This window comes from Phyllostomus discolor, chromosome 3 (genome assembly GCF_004126475.2).
Source record: "Phyllostomus discolor isolate MPI-MPIP mPhyDis1 chromosome 3, mPhyDis1.pri.v3, whole genome shotgun sequence".
NCBI classification, from domain to species: domain Eukaryota; kingdom Metazoa; phylum Chordata; class Mammalia; order Chiroptera; family Phyllostomidae; genus Phyllostomus; species Phyllostomus discolor.
In genome coordinates this window covers 180,163,326-180,185,577 of record NC_040905.2, presented here as the reverse complement: position 1 = coordinate 180,185,577, position 22,252 = coordinate 180,163,326, and the positions used below count along the sequence as shown (strand labels likewise).

General features: G+C 37.2%; 1 protein-coding gene across 2 annotated transcripts in view; it reads right to left on the bottom strand.

Annotated features, from left to right (window-relative positions):
• NAA35 (N-alpha-acetyltransferase 35, NatC auxiliary subunit) overlaps positions 1-22,252 on the bottom strand; it is a 58,359-nt gene that overhangs the window by 6,799 nt on the left and 29,308 nt on the right. For both annotated transcript variants that reach the window (XM_028508071.2, XM_036021800.1), the window contains exons 12-18: positions 15,138-15,316; positions 12,644-12,703; positions 10,545-10,651; positions 4,322-4,388; positions 2,930-3,028; positions 2,164-2,342; positions 106-242 (exon numbers count right to left, since the gene is read on the bottom strand). In XM_028508071.2, the coding sequence (XP_028363872.1) occupies positions 106-242; positions 2,164-2,342; positions 2,930-3,028; positions 4,322-4,388; positions 10,545-10,651; positions 12,644-12,703; positions 15,138-15,316 (828 nt within the window). The remainder of the gene's footprint in view (positions 1-105; positions 243-2,163; positions 2,343-2,929; positions 3,029-4,321; positions 4,389-10,544; positions 10,652-12,643; positions 12,704-15,137; positions 15,317-22,252) is intronic.

The following is a 22,252-nucleotide window of genomic DNA, read 5'->3' as shown; positions in this document are numbered from 1 at the left end:
TCACCTATTACAAGGGACAAGTAGCACTCCCATCTACTTATTTGTAGAATTTAAAGTATCTCCAATGTTTATTCATTTCTTAGGTTTAAAAATAATCCACGGCACCTTTCTTCTTTTTCTTTGTCTTTTTACTGCTACGGCCCTTCTGTTGCTCTTCCATTATCCTTTCCTCTGCCATCTGAGAGCCATCGGCACGACTTAATGTCGACATCAACCATGCATAAAGGAACTCAGAGAGGTACCTTACAGGATAAAAAATGTTAGTTAACAGTAGATGTCTATGTGAGATAGCTTTATCAACACATGTATTGGTGCTAACAGATTATTTTTCATAATGCTATAAAGTCTTTAAACAATAGATTATCCAATTAGTTAATTGATAGGTTAGAACTTATATGAGCATTACAAGTGGTTAACTTCCCCTTTCTTGTAGCCATCTGTGTTGCCATACAATATGGAAAAATTTGTTTCCTACGACACACACTTTACAATTTCACAAAAGATTTATTGATAATGATGCACATATATGCAAATCAAATAAATCCCATTGTTAGTTTTACTGTATCACAGCACCTTTCACCTCATTAATGCAAATATTGTATTTTCCTGTTAATTACAAAAGAAAGCAAATAAATCCAAATCAAGAGCACAAAATCTCCCAATCAGCTGCCTCAAACCCCAAAGAACTTCAGCAATTTCCCTATAAACTGTCTTCTTTGTCTACTATGAGTTAACAAAATGTACCCCAAATATCTGTATCAAGACCTGTTGGTAAGAGCTGTTATCTATTGAAATGTTGGAGAATACACCAAATAATATTTTCCTCATATTGCTATAGTTGATGCTCAAATTCAATCTGCACAGCCAAGAGTCTCTGTCAAAGAACCCCAGCAGCCAGAATGACAAAACCATGCCAATGATGTGGAAGAGAATTACTTTTATTCTTTCACAGCAGTGACTCCAGGAAGTATATACTATCTTTATTACTAATATAAATAACTTAAATGAGTTTAAAAAAGTGAACTATATTAAGAGCTAATATATGGAACTTAGTTGTTTGTGATGGGGAGTAAAAGGTTATTACTATTTTAAAGTTACCACCATATTTTGCCAGGCTAAGAAAAAGATTCAAGATGACTGAATTCATTAGCTCACAATTTTCTTTATTTTCTTTCTATCATGGCTTTTCCAGGCCTAAAATATTCTCAAGCATGTTCTTCCTAGGTTTCTTCATCTCATTTCTAAGTAAAAGCAAAGAACTATATACTCAGGATCCTCTCTTACCAACATCTTCAAACCTCCCAAAACAAATCCTCAGGGCCACAGTTTGCAATAATTACGCTCCCATGATAATCTTAGCCTTGGTTTCTTCTCAGAAGAAATCTGGTTCAAATTTTTAATTTTAATTCAGTTAAGTATTGGGTTAGCCAAAATGTTCGTTTATTTTTTTCTGTAAGATGGCTACAGTAGCACTTAGATGTCTTTAGCTTCATTTGAAACACTGTGACAGCTGTCATATTAGCATGCATTTCAAAAAAACTTAAAATTGGCGAATTTTTGTGTAGCCATTTTAATACTGAAGATGGAAGAAAACTGCAACATTTTTGGCATATAGTGCTTTATTTCAAGAAAGGTAAAAATGCAACTGAAATGCAAGAAGAGATTTGTGTGGTGTATGGAGGTGCTGTGGCTGACTGAATGTGTCAAAAGTGGCTTGTGAAGTTTTGTACTGGATTTCTCTCACTGGACAATGCTCCATAGTCAGGTAGGCCAGCTGAAGTTGATTGTAATCAAATCGAGACATTAATTGAGAACAGTCAACATCATACCATGTGGATCAGATAGCTGACATATTCAAAATAAGAAAATCAATAAAGTTATTGGTGAAAATGAAAATGTCTTTCATTTTACAGTAAAAACCAAGTGGACATTTTGGCCAACCCAGTGTATTCAGTGATACTAGTACCTGGCATCACTGAAGTTAGGGCAAAATGTATGTTTATTTTTCTACCTATAAATAGGTAAAAGGTCTTCCAATAGTCCCACAACTAAAGTTAAAATACACTAAATTAAAGAAGTACCATGAAATTATACTCTACAAATGCTCTCTCAGATCTTTTCTATCCCACCCACTACCAATTTTAACTGAAAGTGTTCCCTTACCAATATATGTAGTAGTACTCGTGCATGCTGTAGAGTTCCAATTCAAAGCCACTTAAAAGATACTGTATCATAATTCTAAGGTTATGGTAAAGGACCCAGGTGCCTAAACAGGCCAAATGTTGCCTTTGGGGTTCCTGTTTCAACAGCATAGTGTGAAGTGCCGCATCAACCTTCTCTGCCTATCAGAATAAAACATAACATTTACTTTGTTAGGTAATGAGAGAATTTAAAATAAATAGCATGAGCAGAAAGTATGAATCTTGCCACTGAAAGAACAAATACTTACAAAAGCAGTTTGGTTAAGTTTATACCCCAACTTTCACTTCACAATGGATAATATTTAGCTAAACAGTCCTTAAAACTGAAAAGACACCCAATTTACAGGACAAAAATAAAAATAATTGACCTTCAGGTCTTTAGTTATATTATCAATATTGCCGCTGCTCACAAATTTAAGGTTAATTTCTAATACATTTTTATATTAATATAAACTTACTATATAATTATAAATGTACACATATTTTATAATTTATCATGATTATCAAAGAAATAATTTAAGATGTTTCTCAGTTTGGATTACTGTTGTTTCTTTTTTGTAAACTCTTACTTTGGTATATGAAACTGTTACACTGTAAGTAAAAAAGGTAATTCACCATTCTGAAAAATTAAATAGTCAAAATATTGTTCCAAAGAATTGTTTTTAAAAATCTGGTCAAGGCATATGAACTGCTTAGTTTTAGAAGGCGGGACACTTGTTGGCTCTTACCTCATCCTGCAAGGTGGCAAATTCCTCAAGAATATGACCCAGCTTGTCTCTCTGACGAGCCCTGTTATGCCCATGGATCTGAATAAGACTGCAGAATGGCTGCAATGCAAATAAAGTTTGTTAACCATCAATATGAAATTTCCTGATACTATAGAAAATAAACATTCAAAGTTTCCAAAATCTGGTTTAAAGAGAAAAAAAATACTGTGTATGTAAGAATCATGCCTATGCATATTTTTTTCATAGGGATTTCTCTTTAAAGAGCTCAATACCAGAATTTATTAAGTTAGAAGTGGTTATGAAATTTGTTTTCATGACAAAAATATCCTCCTTCAATCTTCAGATACCATCCACAATCTCAAGAGGACAGTTTCTTTTCTGCTTATTTCAAGCCAAAAGTCAATGTTCAAGGCTGACATTTCTGTGCTGTTTTATGCATACCAAAATGTCTAGTAATTCTAAGGCATCAGTAATGGCTAATACCTATGAACTTGAAGGTTCTTCTACTCCTGATCTATATAGTATTCCCATATAAAATACTGTAACATTTCATTAAACAGACAATAGACATGTACAATAGAATGCTCTGATTTAAGAAGTATGAATCAGAACATTCGAGTATAATACTGTTTTTAACACTGTATACTTTGACAGATACTATCTCATTTGATGGAGGTGATATTAATATCTCACTTTTTAAAGATTGGAAAATTTATAGAAAAGTAAAGTGATCTGCCTGATAATGATACAATGTTAGTTTATAAAAATGAGATCTGGTCATTTACTGATTCTCCTTTGACCAGACCATGCTATCTTCATTGTGTGTGTGTGTGTGTGTGTGTGTGTGTGTGTGTGTGTGGTAATTGGAATTAGGCCCTTAAGAGCTGTCTTTATAGTGCTTATAATTAAATAAGAATGAATTGTAATAAATTTAATCCATCACAAAGTTTACACTTTTTCCTAATTACTTGAGATTTTCAAAAAGTTTGTGATCTTGTCTACATTAATAATTTTAATTTTACTGTCACCCTCCTATTCATATGTGCCTGGGGATATTACAAGTATTCCTTGTTTATAAGGTCAAGAAGTTTTTATGTGCATTTATAAAACAATGTGAACTGATGCTTTCACAGATGGAAGTCATAATACAACCCACTTCTGTGGTTCCTGAGGGTGTTGTAAGAGGACATCAAAAGGAGCCTGTGTACCTGACAGCCTGCCAAAAAGATACTAGATTATGAAACTACCGAGTCAAGCATAAGAAACTTTTTATTCAGTGAAAATGAACAAGAAATATGAGAGGAAAAAACAGCATAAACTAATGCTACTGAAGGAATTATACCCTACAATTTTTGAAGTATCCATCACAACGACCCAAACTGTAGCTCTTACCCGAACACAGTGAGTAACAAAGGAGTCAATACAGTCCTTAGCCTGGTGGTTATTATATAGGCAGCACCTGAAATACAACATTCATGTCATTAAAGTCAAACTACTTGGCCTACAAAAAGAAGCAGAGGTGTTACCAACAAACAGGGATGGTGAAAAGAGAAAATGGAACCAAATACATTGCTAAGCTGAAGGCTGGTGGCTCTAGGTTAAGAAATATTTCACCATTACTGTGCTGTTCACACAATAAATGTCCATTATTTCCAATTTCTTTAGTTTTATATTTGGACAATTAAAAGTTAAACTGAGTAAGATCAGACTAACAAGGAAAAGAAGGAAAATTCCAAAGCTCCACTTTTTTCTGACCCTACGCCAATGTCATTAATTTCCTACAATGGATAGCCTTACAGTTATTACAAAGAACTATACAGAATCATAATTTCTCCAAGACGTATCCACATTTCCAAATGCCAGTCAAAATCATCCACCATCTATATACCCCTCTGGCACTTGATCTTCTATCCTCACAAAGTGGTTTTCCTGTGGCATTCCTTAGTTAAGAGGACTACTTCTTGACTAATGCTTTCCTGAGCAGTCTGGAAGGATTTGCTCCTTTCCTGGCTCTAGAGGAACTACAGGGGCTGAATGGATGGAAGACAGCCTTTTTCCGTCCCCGAGGTGGGAGGTCAGTAGCCTTTGCACCTAAGGAGATGGCAAGAAGCAAAGGCATTCTTCTGATGCACTGAGAAGAAGCTGACAACTTGCTACTCCTAAAAGTTTGCCATAACTGAGCAATCTGACCATAGCCCCAAAGATAAGCAGTTGTGATCATGCAACAGACAATGGTAGTACACCCAGGAGCCAGGAAAAGAAAAGGCAGAACACCTGGAACAGATGGTGGCAAAAGAGAGGTGCTGGAAGGCCCATTATTCTTTTATTCCACAGTAAGAAAATTACTGAAATAGACTAAAATAAAGTGCTTAAAAAAAAAAAGACTTTCTGGATCTGAAAGCTATGATTTTCAAACCTAAAGATTCAGTACATGAGAGATGCTCACTAGTAGTCTTGAAGATCAAGAGGAAGAACTCAAACCACAGCAAATATAACAAAGAGATAAGTGTCATCAGGAATATGGTGATTAGAAGAATATAGTATATGAGGAGTTCTAAGTAAGAGAGAGAGGAAAAAGATGAAGGTAAAGCAGTAATTAAATAATAATATAGGAAAAGTGATTTGACTGAAAGACCTGAAGCTTTAATGAACTCAGTTCCAGACAGGAGTAGTTGAAAATCACACCTGAACATTCTGTTAAAACTCTTGAATTCTAAAGTGTTGCAGGTTTGATTCCCAGTCAGGGTACATGCCTAGGTTGCAGGCCATGACCCCCAGCAACCACACATTGATGTTTCTCGCTCTCTCCCTCCCTCCCTTCCCTCTCTAAAAATAAATAAATAAAATCTTAAAAAAAAACACAACAACCTCTTGAATTCCCCAAACTCCTAAAATAAAGAGAAACTCTATAATCCTCCAGAAGAAAGTATCAAATCACCACAAAGGAAAAAATATCAGCAGCAGATTCCTTACATGTAACACTGTATTTTGAAAAACAGTGGAACGCCATCTACAAGCTACTTACTACGCAGTGAATGTTGCTACATGCACAATTGATTCTTGGTATTCATGACAATTCTTCTCTGTAAAGTTGCCCTGGACACTAGATTAGACAATACTGAAACACTGCTGCCAGTGTAAAATACAGGGTTCTGTTTCTGCCAGCCTCTGGTCACATTTTTATGTGACTAACCAATACATAACAGTCTTGTTTTATGTGTATTTGTTTCCAGATACCATAAATAATATATACTGTTGATACATTAGCATCGAACTCATGCCTGAGCAAAGTTTATCTAACACATCTTCTCTCTGTAAAGCACAGGACAGCCTTCTTGTGCTAAGGTACACCGGACAGCACATCACTACCCTTACAAGCCATTTTAAACTATGAAATCAAGGAAAAGCACAAAACCAGTCCTCTAATAGAGCTATTTATAGTATAAGGGCTGAGACAAGAAGGCAACGAGAAGGCTGCCTTGCTCAACCTCAGTGTTAGGCAACTTGCTTATGTCCATGAAGATGAAAAAGAGCAGAATGAATACTGATCTGAGGGTTACAAATATATTTTAGTGTGTAGGCAGATTTACAAACACGGAATCCACAAATAATAAGATGGACTGTAGTTAAATCTAAATGGGTGGCAAAAGTAACAATGTGTAATCTAAGTGCTGAAGGAGGACTGTTGAATAGAAAATGCAGAATGTGCCCTGGCTGGGTGACTTGTGTGGAGCGCTGTCCCGGTCACCAAAAGCCTGCGGGCTGGATCTCTGGTCGGGGTGTGTATGGGAGGCAACCAATCAATGCCTCTGCCTCAGTCTCTGTCTCTCTCTCTAAAAACCAATGAACATGTCCTTGACTGAGAATTTTTAAAAAGTTGAATTTCTATCTTCATAACATTTACTGGAAAATTAACTCAGAAGAATTAAAAATGTAAAGGTAGAGAATAAAGCCGTAAAAATCTCTGTAAGAAAAGTTTAGTTGGTTAAAGATTGAACAGGACAACCTATGGTCTGGGGAGAATTATTTGCTTCAAATAAGAAAGGTATCAAGTTATACAGGAAAAAAAAAGCAAAAACTATCAGAGAAAATGAAAATTTTGATGTGGAAAAACAAAGATAAGCAATTCATTTAAAAATCTAAATGTTCAATAAATAATTAGTGATTAAAGTAACAACAAGATATCACTTCTTACCCAACACATTGGAAAAAATAAAAAAGAATAATAACACCTGCTACTCAGGATGCAGGAAAAAGTATAACCTCATATATCGATTACTAGGAGAAATATGAATTGTTACAATCTTTTAGAATTCAATCTGGCAATATTTATCAAAATTAAAACTACACATGCCCCCCTCCTCAACAGTCTCACTCCTTAGAATACAATCTTATTATAAACTATTTGGCAGCCTTTACAAAATTAATTAAATCTATATCAGGTAATTTGAAACAAAGTCATGATTGTACCTTTTTGGGCAGAAAAAAGGTAAACAATTTTAAAAGTAAAAATAATTTTTTAAATTTAAAAAGCAATCCATAAAAGTTCACAGAAGAGCCTGGTAATGTCCTCCTATTTAGAGCAAGTCATGTATGTGTGTATCTTTATACAGAAAAATAAATGCAGTGACAGTCATCAAAATGTAGTTATCATAGAGGTAAGATTTCAGGTGGTTTTTACTCTTTCACATATTTTCCTGCATTTTTAAAATTTTCCAATGTAACCATGTATTATTTATATACAGTTATCTCCCCATAGCTACAGTTTCACTTTTTGCAGTTTTAGTTACCCATGGGGTTCCCAAAGTATTTAATGGCAAATTCCAGAAATAAATAATTGATAGTTTATATGAATATAGTGTTTGTTTCACAATATCTGACTGTACTGTGCTTGTCTTTTCACTTTGTACTTGAACACAAACACGGTGATACCTCAAGGTCTGAGAAGCGACTGAGGTGACTAACGGGCGGGCAGTGCCCAGCGGACACACTGGTGAAGGGCGGTGTGCGTCCTGGGCTGGACAGAGCAGGACAACCCTAGATTTCATCCTGCTGCTTACAATGGTGTGCTATTTAAAATTTACGGATTACTTATTCCTGAAATTTTTCAATAAATATTTTCAGACAGCAGTTGGCCTTGGGAATTGAAACCACGAAAAGTGAAGCCACAGGTACGGGGAGGGTCTACTGTATTTCACCTAATAATGACCCAAAAGTGCAGGAGAAGTGATGCTGATGAAGGAAAGTAGCATTTGCCACCCAAAAATATGCCTCTTTGAGATGGTATTTTAAGCTGGTTATTTTTAAGAAACAAGACTCAGGAAGAACCTTTGATTTCCTCCCCAACTGTTTAACAGATTTAGATACGGAACCTGCTCCAGAAAGGGAGCCATCATCATGGAAAACTACAGTTCAGTATGAACAAGGTGTGGTATAAGGGAGGAACCTATCAAGGACTGTTTGATCCAAGTCCTCTCTGTGTCCCACTGTTAAACGAGGTCCAGCAAAACAACTATCAAACACCTGCTTTTCCATCTCCATGTGAATATCCTTCCTCACCTGTGAAGTCTGAAACCATGACCTCCCTTTCTCCTTTGCTCAAGATGGCACACACAGCCTCAACTGCCTTTTTCCTAAAGCTCCACAGTCTTACAGAATCCCTGTACATACATATGTAATTAAATTTGTTGGTTTTTTTTCCCTCCTGTTAATCTGTCTTGTGTCATTTTAATTCTTCAACCAGGAAGAACTAAGCAGGGAAAAGGAAAATTCTCCTCCCCCATACCGGTGATTTGGATATGCCAAAGAGAAGCTGTAAAGGGCTTCCTTTATGTGAAAAGATATATGTATTTTAAAGAATAGTGTATATAGGGTGTGGTACTGTCTGAGGTTTCAGAAACCACTTGGGGTCCTGGAATGTATCCCCCATGGATAAGGGGTGGGAACTACTATAATCAGCTTGCTTTTTTTTTTTTAAAGCAATAGTTACATTCTCTTCCCTTTCCATTCCTTATTGAAAAAGCTGTCACATCCTACTAAGTTTACTAACAAAATTATTCCTATTAATTGTACTACTGAAATCTGTCCTCTCCTTTATATTTCCAGGGTTTAATTCTTCTTCATCTATTACCTGTACTACCAAATCAGCCCCGCTAAACACTTTGCCTCCATTATCACTACTGGTTTGCTTCCTACTAAAAAAATACATACTCTACCATGCCAATTCCTTTCTAAAAACTTGAAGCAGTTCCTGAATTAACCATAAAATAATGAAAGAAATGGAATGCTGGGTCATGGGAGATGGGGGAAGGTTGACCCTTTTTAAATAGAATGATCAGGGTAGCCCTCACTGAGGTGACACTGGACTTGAGGGTGGTGAGGAAGCTGGCCCTGGGAATCTTTGAGGAAACACCCTCTACCCCCATTCCTGTGTAAAGGCCATCAGAGAGTGTACGTTCCAGCAACAAGAGAGTCAGTGTGGCTGAAGCCAAGGAGGTGAGGGGAGAGCGGTAAGAGATGCAGTCAGACAGGTGTCAGGATAGGGATCTAGATCAGAGTGTATGAGCCTTGAAGGCTCAATTAGAAAGACTTTGGCTTTACCTGTGGACGCAACGGTGAAATGTTAACCAACACTGAGGACACTTGGGAATTTACTTCCTCCTGGTTAAGAGGCAGTCGTTAATTGCGAGGTGTCTGGGTAAATTCTCAAGCTCCCTGGCCCCTAACAACTCTTGAGGTGTCATGCACTGTCTACAGAGCTCCTGACAAGAATGAACAAGGGTTACTTTCCACAGAGCACACCTTTGTGTGGTGGCTTTCTTCTTTTCCATGTCCCACCTGCCCACAGCTCTACTGTTTTTTTCCTGGGAAAAATTTATAATAATATTTACATGAAACTTTGTCACAGGGTCGGCTTCTGGGGAAACCTAACCAAAGAAAGCTACCAGAGAGTTCTATGTGAGATGTGGCATGATTCATTCAACTGAATGATTCATTCAGACTGAATGCCGAGCCACTAACTGTTCTTATAATACACCACCCATACACCCCATCTTCACACATGCTGGTTTCTTTGTTAAGAAGTAAAGACTCCTTTCTTCCATCCACCACGGAAAGCTCTACTTATTTTCCAAAATGTCAACTCAAATTATGATTCTTTCTGCCTGAAATACTTTCCAGCCTCTTACGGCAGCAAGTTTTCAGGGTAGTGACTCCATCAGAACATAATTTAAGAATCAATCACCTGCATTTTCTATTTCTATCTGGACTGAGCTTGTTGAAAAGAGACCTTACCTTGTTTTTTTAATTACTTCCCAAAATGCCTAACTAACACAGTGTTTTGCACACAGTAGGAATCAATATAATTTACTGAATTTCTTGTAACTGCTTGAAGTTTTTCTACTCATATTGGACCTAAGGTCAACCTCACAAAAACCTCAATTTAAATCTAAACAATATGTGGCATAAATTAATTAATTTTAATGTGATTGAATTTGTTGTTTTTATATGGAGACTTGATTTCAACAGTTTTTTTTATTTCTTGGCTAAAAAGGAGAAGGACAGAGAATTTGGGCTTTTAAGGAACATGTATTATAAAACATCTTCTGATACTTACTTTGGGGAAAGCACCGGAGGACTGACAAAAGACCGAAGGGCATCTTTCACCATGTCTTGCATGAGATGAGTTCCAAAGACCTTTTTGTTATCAACCAGGAAAGTGGTCTTAAAAACAAATGTTACATATTAGTAATGCTGTCACAAACTTGACATACTGCACATATAGTTCCCATTACTGTGACATGAGAATACTTCTTGGCTATAAATACCACAGAGGCCCTGACTGGTGTGCCTCAGTTGGCTGGGTGTTGTCCCTCAATGCAAAATGTCACTGGTTCGATTCCCAGTGAGAGCACTTGCCTGGGTTGTGGTTTGATCCCCGGTCAGAGAGCACAGGAGAAACAACAGATCCATGTTTCTCTTTCACACTGATATTTCTCTCCTTCTCTTTTTCCCTCCCTTCCCCTTAAACAAATAAACAAATAAAATCTTTTTAAGGAACCCCACAGAATACAAAAGGGATTAAAATATAAAAAGTTGGTGGAAAATTTTTATAAATCACTGCCTCCACAACAGGTATTACATATTAATCCCTATTTAAGGTGTATTTTGATGCAGGAGAATTAAAAATGTGTAGGAAAAAATCTTCCAAGTCAAGAGTAGTAATTGTGAACTTGTCAAAAATAAACTGACTAGTCTAATTATGTCAAATGAGCTAATTACATAAGAAAAGGTTTCAGAAATTATGAAATAGTAAATGGCTATAAATACTTAGCTAGTCGGTAATCTGTAATACCAGTAAGGAATGCATGAGAGGCAACCAAACATTTGATGTTTCTCTCCCCTTTTTGCCCTGCCTTCCCCTTCTCTAAACATAAATAAAATCTTAAAACAAAAAATGCAACCTTTCCAAAATTGGAAAAAAACAATAGATTATTAAAAAATACATTAAATTAAAATATTACTTCATAATAATTTGCATTTAATTTGTTCTCTTAACCTCATTGCATTTTAATATTTATTATATTATACCCTATTTGATTTCTTAACACATGTGGGTTATTTCCAGTTTTTGATGATCATGAACCAAATAGCTATAAATATTTGTATACGGTTTTCCAGAACATCGGATTCTACTTCTCTAGTAAACAAGTAGAAGTGGGATTTCTACATTTCACTTTATAAGAATCTGCCAAGTTGTTTCCCAAAAAGTATGTATCACTTCACATTCCCATCAGTACTGCATCCTTACAAGCACTTGCTATTTTATTTTCCTTTATAAGATGGCGGATAGTGGCATTTCATTATGGTTTTAATTTGCACTTCTGTAATACTAATGATGTTGAGTTTTTTCCATGTCAAAGTGTTCAAATTTTTGCTTATTTAAAAAATTGGATGGTCTGTTTTTTATTATACTTTTAGAGTTCTTTTTATGTTCTAGATTCAAGTCCTTTGTCAGACATGATTTGCAAATATTTTCTCCTACTCCAGTCTCTTCATTTTCTTAAATGTCTTCCACAGGATTAAAGTTTTACATTTATCAACTTAAAGATTGTGCTTTTGACATCACACCTGAGAATTCTCTGCCTTTTCCAATGTCACAGAGATTTTCTCCTATGCTTTCTTCTAAAAGTTTTAGTTTCACATTTTACATTTAAGTTTATGATGTATTCTGAGTCAGTTTTCCACCCATATGCCTATCCAATTGTTCTTGAACCACCCACTAAAAAGACTACCATTTCTCTATGGACTTCCCTTGGTAATTGGTCAAAAATTGACCATATTAATTATATTTTCATTTCATTCTATTTTAAGACTTCCTCTTTGATCCATGGGTTATTTAGACATGCATTAATTTCTAAATATTTGGAGAATTTTCCAGATCTTCTATGAATTGCTCATTTAATTCAAACTAATCAGAGAACATACTTTGTATCATTCAACTGTTTTAAAATTAAAGTTTATTTTATGGCCCAGGATATGATCTTGATGAATGTCTAACAATTTAAGTCAATGCTTGTAATTTAAGAATGTAACATCAACTGTGGAATAGGCTTTAGAAAGAAGCATTTACCTTTTGTTCCATCAATAAAACAATGTCAACAGACACATAATTTGATGTTTAAAGAAGTTTTTTCAATACTAAGTGACACTTACTTGTAATAGAGACCTTGAAAGAACACAAGGTGATTGTTCACTAAACTCACAGAAAAAATCCTAAAAGATAAACAGAGAAAAAGTAACGTCAATAATGGATTAAATAAAAGCAGAAAACATTTGCATATGGAGTGTAGGTTTTACTGGAAATAAAACACTCTCAGTTAGAATATGACCGACTGTTAAAGATCATCTCTACAGAATTGTCTAAACTATATCAGAGACCTTGGACAATTTTAGAGCCTCAATTTTTCTTTAAACCAACTGACCAATAGTAGTCTTTTGTGGACACTCACATTAAATTTGTACACCATGAAAATAACTGTCAACAATATTTTACTAATTAATTTTAGGGTTTACTTCCTACTTCACCTAAATGAATACCAAGTAATAACCAGGCCAACTGGATTCATATTACTGACTGACTTCCTGACTCTAGGGAAAACCCAAAAGATATGCTCAGAAAGCTATACATGGGATTATACAGATAGAGAAAAAAAAAAGATAAAACACACTGAAATGTTAACATCTGTAGGTTGTAGGATAGTAGTTATTTATCATCTTAATATCTTTCTGCATTTTGGGGGGGTCAAAGTAACACATTTTTAAGAGTGGAAAGAGGTAGTCTACTGGCTGTCTCTAGCTGTTAATATCCAGAGACAACCAATATTATGCACTTCATCATGTAGAGGGAACAACAGTCAAATGAGTATCTACACATAGTAATGCAAAATAAATTAGTGTACTTATAACTAAGTATCAACAAGAGGAATACAGGAGAATGACTATTTCCCTTTATCAACATTAAATATTATTATACTTTTCAATCTAGTTGTTATAAATTACATTTCTTTAATAACTAGTAAGGTTAAACATTGTTAATGTTTACTTCTTTTTAAAAGTGTGTGCCTATGTCCTTTCCCAATTTTTCATTTGGATGCTTATCTTTATTTTACTAATATGTCAGCATTCTTTATAATCTGGCATTAACCTGCCCTAGCTGGTGTGGCCCTGTGGATTGAGTTGCCAGCCTGCAAACCAAAGTGTAGCTGGTTCAATTCCCAGTTGGAACACATGCCTGGGTTGGGGCCAGATCCCCAGTAGGGGGCGTCTGAGAGGCAAACACACACTGATGTTCCCCTTTCTTTCTCCTTCCCTTCCCCTCTCTAAAAATAAATAAAATCTTAACAAACAAAAAGTAATCCGTCATTATCCTAATAACAGGGTTCTTATGCAGATTAACCAGACCATTTGGTCTCTAACCCTCCCTGACTTTTTATCCTTCCCTCTACTCTTAGCCTCTTGTACCCCCAGACCCCTACTACCACTGCCCATTCCTCTGTCCCAAGTCCTCCGGGGATCCAGACTTTTCTCCTACTAGACTCTTTCCAGGTCCAGGGCCAGCAGTCCAGGCCTGGCTCCCCTAGCTCCCCTCTATGGTGCGTCATTATGCACTGACAAGGTAATCCATTATCTTCTGCCAGAATACAAATTCCAACTGTGTATTATATTTTCTCATGCCAATTCACATTGATCTCTCCCTTTCTAAAACCCTATAATTAATCTGGTAAACATAAATAGGTACCCATGTAACAATTAAGGATCAGAAAGGTAGATGCAGCAGAAGAGTAAGAAATCTCTATTTATTATCCAGATATGTCACTAACCAATCTCATTTAGTTACAATCCCTCTAAACCTAGGTTTAGCATTATGACAAACTGCAAAATGAATTGGCTTACATCTGTGATCTTTTCTCTCTCTTAAGATTCTATGATTCTTGGACTTCCGGCAAGATGGAGGAATAGGTGGACTCACCATATCTCCTCACACAACCAAGATTAGAACAACAATAATTTACAGACAGAATAACACCCAGAACTGACAGAAGATTTATCTGAATGGAAGTCGGACAGCCAAGAAGTTGAAGTAGACCCGTACATCCAGACTGGTAGGAGACAATGAGCCAGGGAGGCTGGGGGGGGGGGGGGGGGGCGGCCACGTGGGTCAGCGGCATGCGGAGGTCAGGGGGAAAACTTGGCGCGAAATCAGTGCAAAAGCCATCCAGTGCGCAAGAACGCAGCGGTGGTCCCGAGTACGCAAGCTGCGGCTGGCGGACCCAGTGAGGCGGCAATTGTGGACCAGGACAGAGCTCGCAGCCCAGGATCCAAGAAGGGACTGAGATCCCAGGAGAACGGAACTACTGCCATTGTTCCCTCCCGTCCCAGCTCCCACCCCCGCCCCCACATATAACGTCACAATCTAGTGAGTGGGGTGCCCAGCCCCGGTGAACACCTAAGGCTCCGCCCCCCACTGTAACAAGAGCAACCAGACGAAAAAAAAAGAAAAAAAAGTTTCACTCCCCTCATTTTAAACTTTGTAAGGCAAAGTTTAAACTCCCATTTGTAAAGTGTGGATGAATTATGTAGCCTCATGACTTTAGTTTCTTAATCTCTAAAACAAATAGTTATATTAAGAATAGAGATTTGTACTTACCAGGATACAGTGTAAATTTGTTAAGTTTACCACCTCACAAACAGTTTTTATTCTATCTATTAATCTTGCAAAATAGTTGACCATTTCTTCTCTTTTAATTATCTTTGCATATCGAGGAAAAGTGGGTGGAAGTAGCCTCTGGTTAACAAGGGGCTCAAAACCCATCATAATTGGATGATCTAAAAAGAAATAAAAATAAGATTTTCAATGTTTCTTGGAATTTAAAACTTCAAACACTACTAAATGTGAAAAAAGGCAGTTTCAAAAACATCTCCAAATGAATTCTAATCATAATATCCTCTAGATTTTATAATTTACAATTAATATATCTATGCACACATATTTTAAAATAGATAAGCATATTTAAAAGCTAAAGTTGTACTTGCCATCTACATGGTGGTGGTGGTGTTTACAGGGAGGGCCTTCTGCCTCCAAACCAAGAATGGGATAAAACACGGTTAATATATTCCCGCATAACTATCTTTTCTGACTATAATGGTATGAAACTAGGAAGCAACAAGAGGCAAATAGAAAATCCACAAATACATGGAAACTAAACAACACAGTTCTAAACAACCAATGGGTCAAAGAAGAAATCAAAAACTATCTCAAACCAAATGAAAATGGAAAAAACACACCAAAACCTATGAACTTCAAAAGCAGTTGTGACAGGGAAGTTCATAGCAATAAAAGAACATATGTAAAAAATTAGAAACATTTCAAATAAACAACCTAACTTTATACTTCAAGGAACTAGGAAACAAATTAAGCCCAAAGTTAGCCGAGGGAAGGAAATAATAATGATCAGAGTAAAAATAAATGCTATAGAAACCAGAAAAACAACAGAAACAATCAACAAAACTAAGAGCTGGTTTACCAAAGATAAACAAAGTTGGCCAACCTTTAGTTATTCCTATATGCCTACTGATTGGAGAATTTAGTTTTCATTTAAAGTAATTATGGATAGATATGGAATTGCCGATCTCACTTTGTAGACTGTTTTCTGGTGGTTTTCTAATTTTTATAATTCGTTTCCTTTTTTCTCTTGCTCTTTTCCTTTGTTATTTGATAATTTTCTGTAGTGTTATCCTTTGATTACTTTCTCTATCTCTCTCTTTTTTTAATATCTATAGGCTTTTGCTTTGTGGTTACCATGAGGCTTGCATAAAATACATTTGTACTCAATAATAGTGTATTTTAAGCAGATAACCTCAAACACATACAAAAGCCCAGTCCGTCATATTTTATGCTTTTGATGATGTTACAATTTTCATCTTTTTACATTGCATATCATTAACAAATTATTGCAACTATAGTTATTTTAAATACTTTTGTTTTTTAACCTTCATGTAAGAATTATAAGTGCTTTACCCACTACCATTAACAACATTAGAGTATTCTGAATTCAACTAGTTGGCCCTTGGCAGCCACAGGTTTTGCATCCATGGATTCAACCAACCAGAGATCAATCCACGACTGGGAACCCGTGGACACAGAAGGCCGACTATATGCGCTGTTCTTTGCTACTTCATAGAAGGGACTTGCACATCTATGGAGGATCCTGGAACCAGTCTGTTGCTGATACACAAGGGCCACTGTATTTATTTATGTTTCACAGTTTTATACGTTCCTATGTTTTCAGCCCAGCCCAAGCTGCTAGTTGCCTTTAAACTTCTGTGATTGTCCTCACCTTCCCCTCAGTTCTTAGTAGTAGTTGAGGGTGTGTCAAGACTCACCAGTGTCCCAAAGCCAGCATCTATATGCAGGCCAATTAGAAGCTAAACCCTCTTGTAGCAGCTGGGGAAGCATGTAGTTAAGTCCCTCCCAGGCAGAAACTAGGAGATGGGCATTTTTGTCTAATTCCTCTGTGCTAGGTCTGGGTGTATATCCATAGGAGGAAGGGTGCTCCCATACCTGATAACAACTGTTTCTTTGTTTTACAGTCCAGTGGGGCTCCTGAATCCAAGCCCTGTTGGTCAGTAGAGCCAGGTAATCTGAGGGCTCATCCCTTGAGCACCAGCTGTGTGTGTACAAGCTCCTTCCTGGGGGATACTGGTAACTGGGTTTTATCATTACAACAAGTTGGACAGAGGAAGTGGGAAAGGTGCCTGCTGGTTTTCCCAGTCTCAGGAAAATCTCATCCAGCCTTTAGATGCCTGCTAAATTAGAAGCCCAACACTCAGGTAGCAGCTTTTATGGAATGCAGACAAACCTATTTCAGGGGAAGACTAAGAGACGAGTAATTTTGACTACTCCCTCTGCATGGATCCCTGCAGGGACAGCCACGGCAAATGACTGTGAAACAAGCCAGGCAGTGAAAAGACAAATACTGTACGATCTTATTACCTGTTAGAAGAACCTAATGAACAAAACAAACAAATGAGCAAAATAGAACCAGAGGCATGGAAACAAGGAACAGGCTGACAGTGACAAGAGGGGAGGAGGATAATGGTAGAAAAAAAGGGAAGGGACTAGTCAAGGACCCATGGCCATGGACAACAGGGTGGGGATGGACTGTGGGGGTAGAGGTAGGGGTAGGCTGGGTGGATGAAGACAAAGGGGAAAATTGGGGACAACCATAATAGAATAACAATAAAATATTAAAAATAAAAGAACTGCTTCTTTGTTTGCTAGTCTTCTGGGACTCATAGATAGAAGCCCCCTGGCTAGGGATCCAAGTTCCATCCCTCAGCCAGTAGCAGTAAAAGGTGGGGTGCAGTTGTATAAACAAAGTTCTTCCAGGGAGGTACTGGCAGCTTGGGAGTGGGTTGGAGGGAGAAGGCAAGCAAGGTATCCTTGGACTTCCCTGGTCTCTGGGAAGGATCACAGCCCACCACTAGCTAGTGCCTGCTAAGTGAGAAACTGCCTCAGGCAGCAGCTTTTAAAGTATACAGATAAACCTCTTTCACAGACAGCTTGACAGAAGGGTAATTTTGTCTGCTCTCTCCCTGCTGACCCCTACAGGGACAGCCAAGGCAAGTGCTCACAAGCCCATTAAGAACTGCTTAATTCTTTGCTGTAGTCTTGTGGGTCTTGTGGACACAAGCCCTGCTGCCTTTCAGAGCTAGCTGTTCTAAGATCCTGTCTCTCCAGAAGGAGTCTTAAAAGTTGGGATGCTAGAGGTGGAGTGCAAACAGTTCACTCCTCAGGAAGAAAGCTGGAAGTCAGGGGTACTCTCCTGACTGTATAGCCCTATGTTGGGGGGTTATGGCAGAGTATGTCTCAGCTTTTCCTGCCTATTTAGGTGTGGGTATTTTCTCATTCATCTAGTGCATAGGAGCTGATCAGCTAGTTTCTGGGTATCTTTCAGAAGGAATTGCTTTGTATATAGCTGTGCATTCACTATGTTCATGGGAGAAAGCTTAGGAGCCTCCTATGTCACCATCTTGATCAAGTCCCACCCCCAGATACTTTCAGTGGACAATAGTCTTTAGGAAGCAAGATCTGGATGATAGATCCTTTAGATGATAGAGCTAGAAAACATACATATGTATACGGACATACAAACTTTTTTTAAAATTTTATTCCGAGAGAGAGGCAGGGAAGGAGAAAGAGAGGGACAGAAACATCAATGTGTGGCTGCCTCCCACGCATCCCCCACTGGGGACCCGGCCCACAACCCAGGCATGCTCCCTGACTGGGAACTGGTGACCTCTTGGTTTGGATGCCTGCGCTCGATCCACCGAGCCACACACCAGCCAGGGCACCAGTTGGATGTTTTAAAACAATAAACACTTATTCTCTCACAGCTCTAAAGGCCAGAAATTTAAGATCAGTTTCACTGGACTGATCTTAGTCCAAGGCACTGACAGGACAGCACTCTGTCCAAAGACTCTAAAGGGAAAACTTATTCCTTGTCCCTTCCAGCTTTTCGTGGCTGCTGGAATTCTCTGGCCTCTAGCTGCCTCATACAAATCTATACCTGTCTTCCCATCACTGTCTCTTCTGTGTGTTTAATCTTCCTCTGCCTCTTTTAAGATATTTAGGATGATATTTAGGGCCCAAATAGATAATCCAAAATTATCTCATTGAAAGATCTTTACTTAGTTGCACCTGCAAGGACTTTTCCAAATAAAATAACACAGGTTTCAAGATGACCATAAGTGTGAGGGTTAGTTTTTGGATTCTGACTCTATTCTACAGATGTATGCCTATCTTTAGACAAGCCCCACACTGTCTTAATTACTGTAGCTTTGCAGTCAGTTTTGAAATCAGAAAGAATGACTCCTTCAACTTTGTTCTTTGCGCCACTGATTTATGTTTCCATTACTGCTGTTAAGAAGTCTAATGACCTTCTGTCTTGATTCCGTATCTGTAACTTGATTTTGTCTCTTTCAAATCTCTTAGGACCCTGAGTTTTAACCCACCAATATGAAGTTTCATGATGATATGGTTTAAAAGAAGTCTATTTTCATCCTGGTTGTACCAGGTACCTCTTTATTGGTCCCTTCAATCTAAGTATTTGTATCAATCAAATCCATAAAATTTTCATAAATGATTTTTTGGGGTGTGTTTTTGCTTCTACTTTCTGATCTCTTATTTCTGGAACAACCTTTATTAGTTTACATTTCTTTTATCTTATTTTTATCCTTATTGGATATTAAACCTTCTGGAACTGATCCTATAGTATTTTTCATTCGCCTTATTTTCAATCTCTACACTTTTTACTCTACTTTCTCTAAGATTTCCTCCAGTTTGCATTGTTTTCTTTCAATTTTTATCATTTCTGTTTACATTTGAATCTCAAAGACCATGTTCTTTTTTTCCTTTTTAATCATCACCCAAGGATATGTTCACTGACTTTAGAGGGAGGAAAGCAGGAGAGAGAGAGGCATCAGTGAGAGAGAGAGACGTAAATTGGCTGCCTCCTGTACACACCCCAACTGGGGATCACACCTGCACACCTTTTGGTATACAGGACAACACTCCAACCAACTCAGGCCAGAGCTCTTATTCCTTTTTTTTTCCTAATATGCTATATGTATTACATTTTACACATGCACTGATTTTTCTCATTTTTAAAGGCATCCTGTTTTGATCCACTTGCCTGTTTTGTTCCTATTTTCTGGCTTGAGACTTCCCACCTTGACTAGATTTGTCACTGAAGGATAAAATAAACCTCATTAAGAGCTCTGTGAATATAAGTTAGGCTTTTCCACCAAGCCGTTTTATCATGACAGTACAAATTTTGCTATGTTTTCACCTACCTCTGGGTGTCAGACTTCTCTAAAAAGACTCTTTCAAACTCTTAAGTGGTGTACAAGAGCTAGGCTGTACTGTTTTGGAAACTAAGTGAGGGAAAAAAGTGGCTAAAGTTTGGAGGGAAAGAGGAAGTAAGTCGGTCACAATAGTAAATATTTAATTTTTCACTTAACTCTCCCATAATGTGTACTATTCAATGATGCCCCATCCAGAATCTCTGTTACCCTACATGAATGCTCAGTGATTTAAAGCTTTACATAGCCGTTTTGTTACCAGCTGGAGTTATAATATTAAGGCAAATGAGTTATCTGAGATGAAAACTAATCTACAGCATTGTTTTATCATCATTCTTCTTAAAATAGACATTGGGAAGGCATTCAGTTTTTTTGTTTTGTTTTTAAAGATTTTATTCATTTATTTTTAGAGTGGGAAGGGAGGGAGACAGAGAGAGAGAGAAACATCAATGTGCGGTTGCTGGGGGTTATAGCCTGCAACCCAGGCATGTACCCTGGTTGGGAATCGAACCTGTGACACTTTGGTTCGCAACCCGTGCTCAATCCACTGAGCTACGCCAGGCAGGGCTAGTTTTTTTTTATTATAGAACTTTTTAGCTTTATGCTCAAGGAATAATTACAATGTTAAATTAAGACAGCTAAAGGTTTAAACAGAAAACTAAGCAGAGTAAGTACTCCCTAAATTTACTACTTCACCTGCTTAATCGTCGAGACAGCTTTAAGCAAATCATCTTCCTGAAGCTTATTTGTAAGCAGACTATAAAACCAAACAGTGGAGAATATACACACAGGCAATATTTTTCTTTTTTTTTTTTAAGCCCTGACTATAGGGAAGCCACAAATCACCTGGACAACTAATGATCCTATGGTGATGAGTATCCTCACAGTTATAGTTTTCACAAAAGTATTCTTGCACTAGTATTCAAAGTATTGAAGAGCTGCAGATATGTTGTACTTCTCTGTAAATAAGTACTAGGCAGCTTGCTATGCATAACAACCTTTTTTTAATGTACCATGGTTACAGAATGCCACCTGGTTAGGCATCTTATATACATATTCCCCTACTGAACAAAATGAAAAAATGTTAATGAATTAATATATTCACTGTAATTATTAGATAAATAAAGATTATGATAATACTGATTTCCTAAACCAAATTACCTTTGCACTACCCCACTATCTAACACCTGAGTAAGAAAAAAAGTTTGTAGGAAGGGGAAGATCCAACTGCTGTCCCTAAAACGTGAGGAACGCAAAAAGAAAGCAGTAAAATTAGGAAAAACTGGCCTTCCTGGTCACAACACCAACAACTGGGAAACAAAGTTTAAAGAAAGTAAATTTCATCTTATTTTAATAAATTTAAATTAGTCTTCTTTTATTGATTCTAGAGACAGGAGAATGGAAGGAGAGAAACATCAATGTGAGAAAGAAACTTTAATCGGTTGCCTTTTGCATGTGCCCCAACTGAGGACCGAACAAACCTGCAACCCGAGCATGTACCCTGTTAGGGAATTGAACCATGACCTTTCAGTTTGCAGGACAACATCCAACCAATTGAGCCATACTAGCCAGGGCTCATTTTCAATAAGTTTTAAGGGTAATCAAAATTGCCACATATTATCTAAAATATTAATTTACTTGCAACTTTTACAAGAAAAGTACACTATTCCTTTCATATTAAGGCTTATTTCATAAATTAAATCTGAGTGTCAACAATGTGCCAAGCACTAAAGGGATAAACAAATAAGAAAGTCCCTAAAGTATCAAAAACTCACGGAAAGACAAACAGGTAAACAACTACAATATGATACACTAAAAAATGCTGTAGCAGAGGCATGTATGAGTCCAATGGGGTAATACTGAAGCTGCCTGGTGAAGGCAGGGAAGACTCTGTAATAA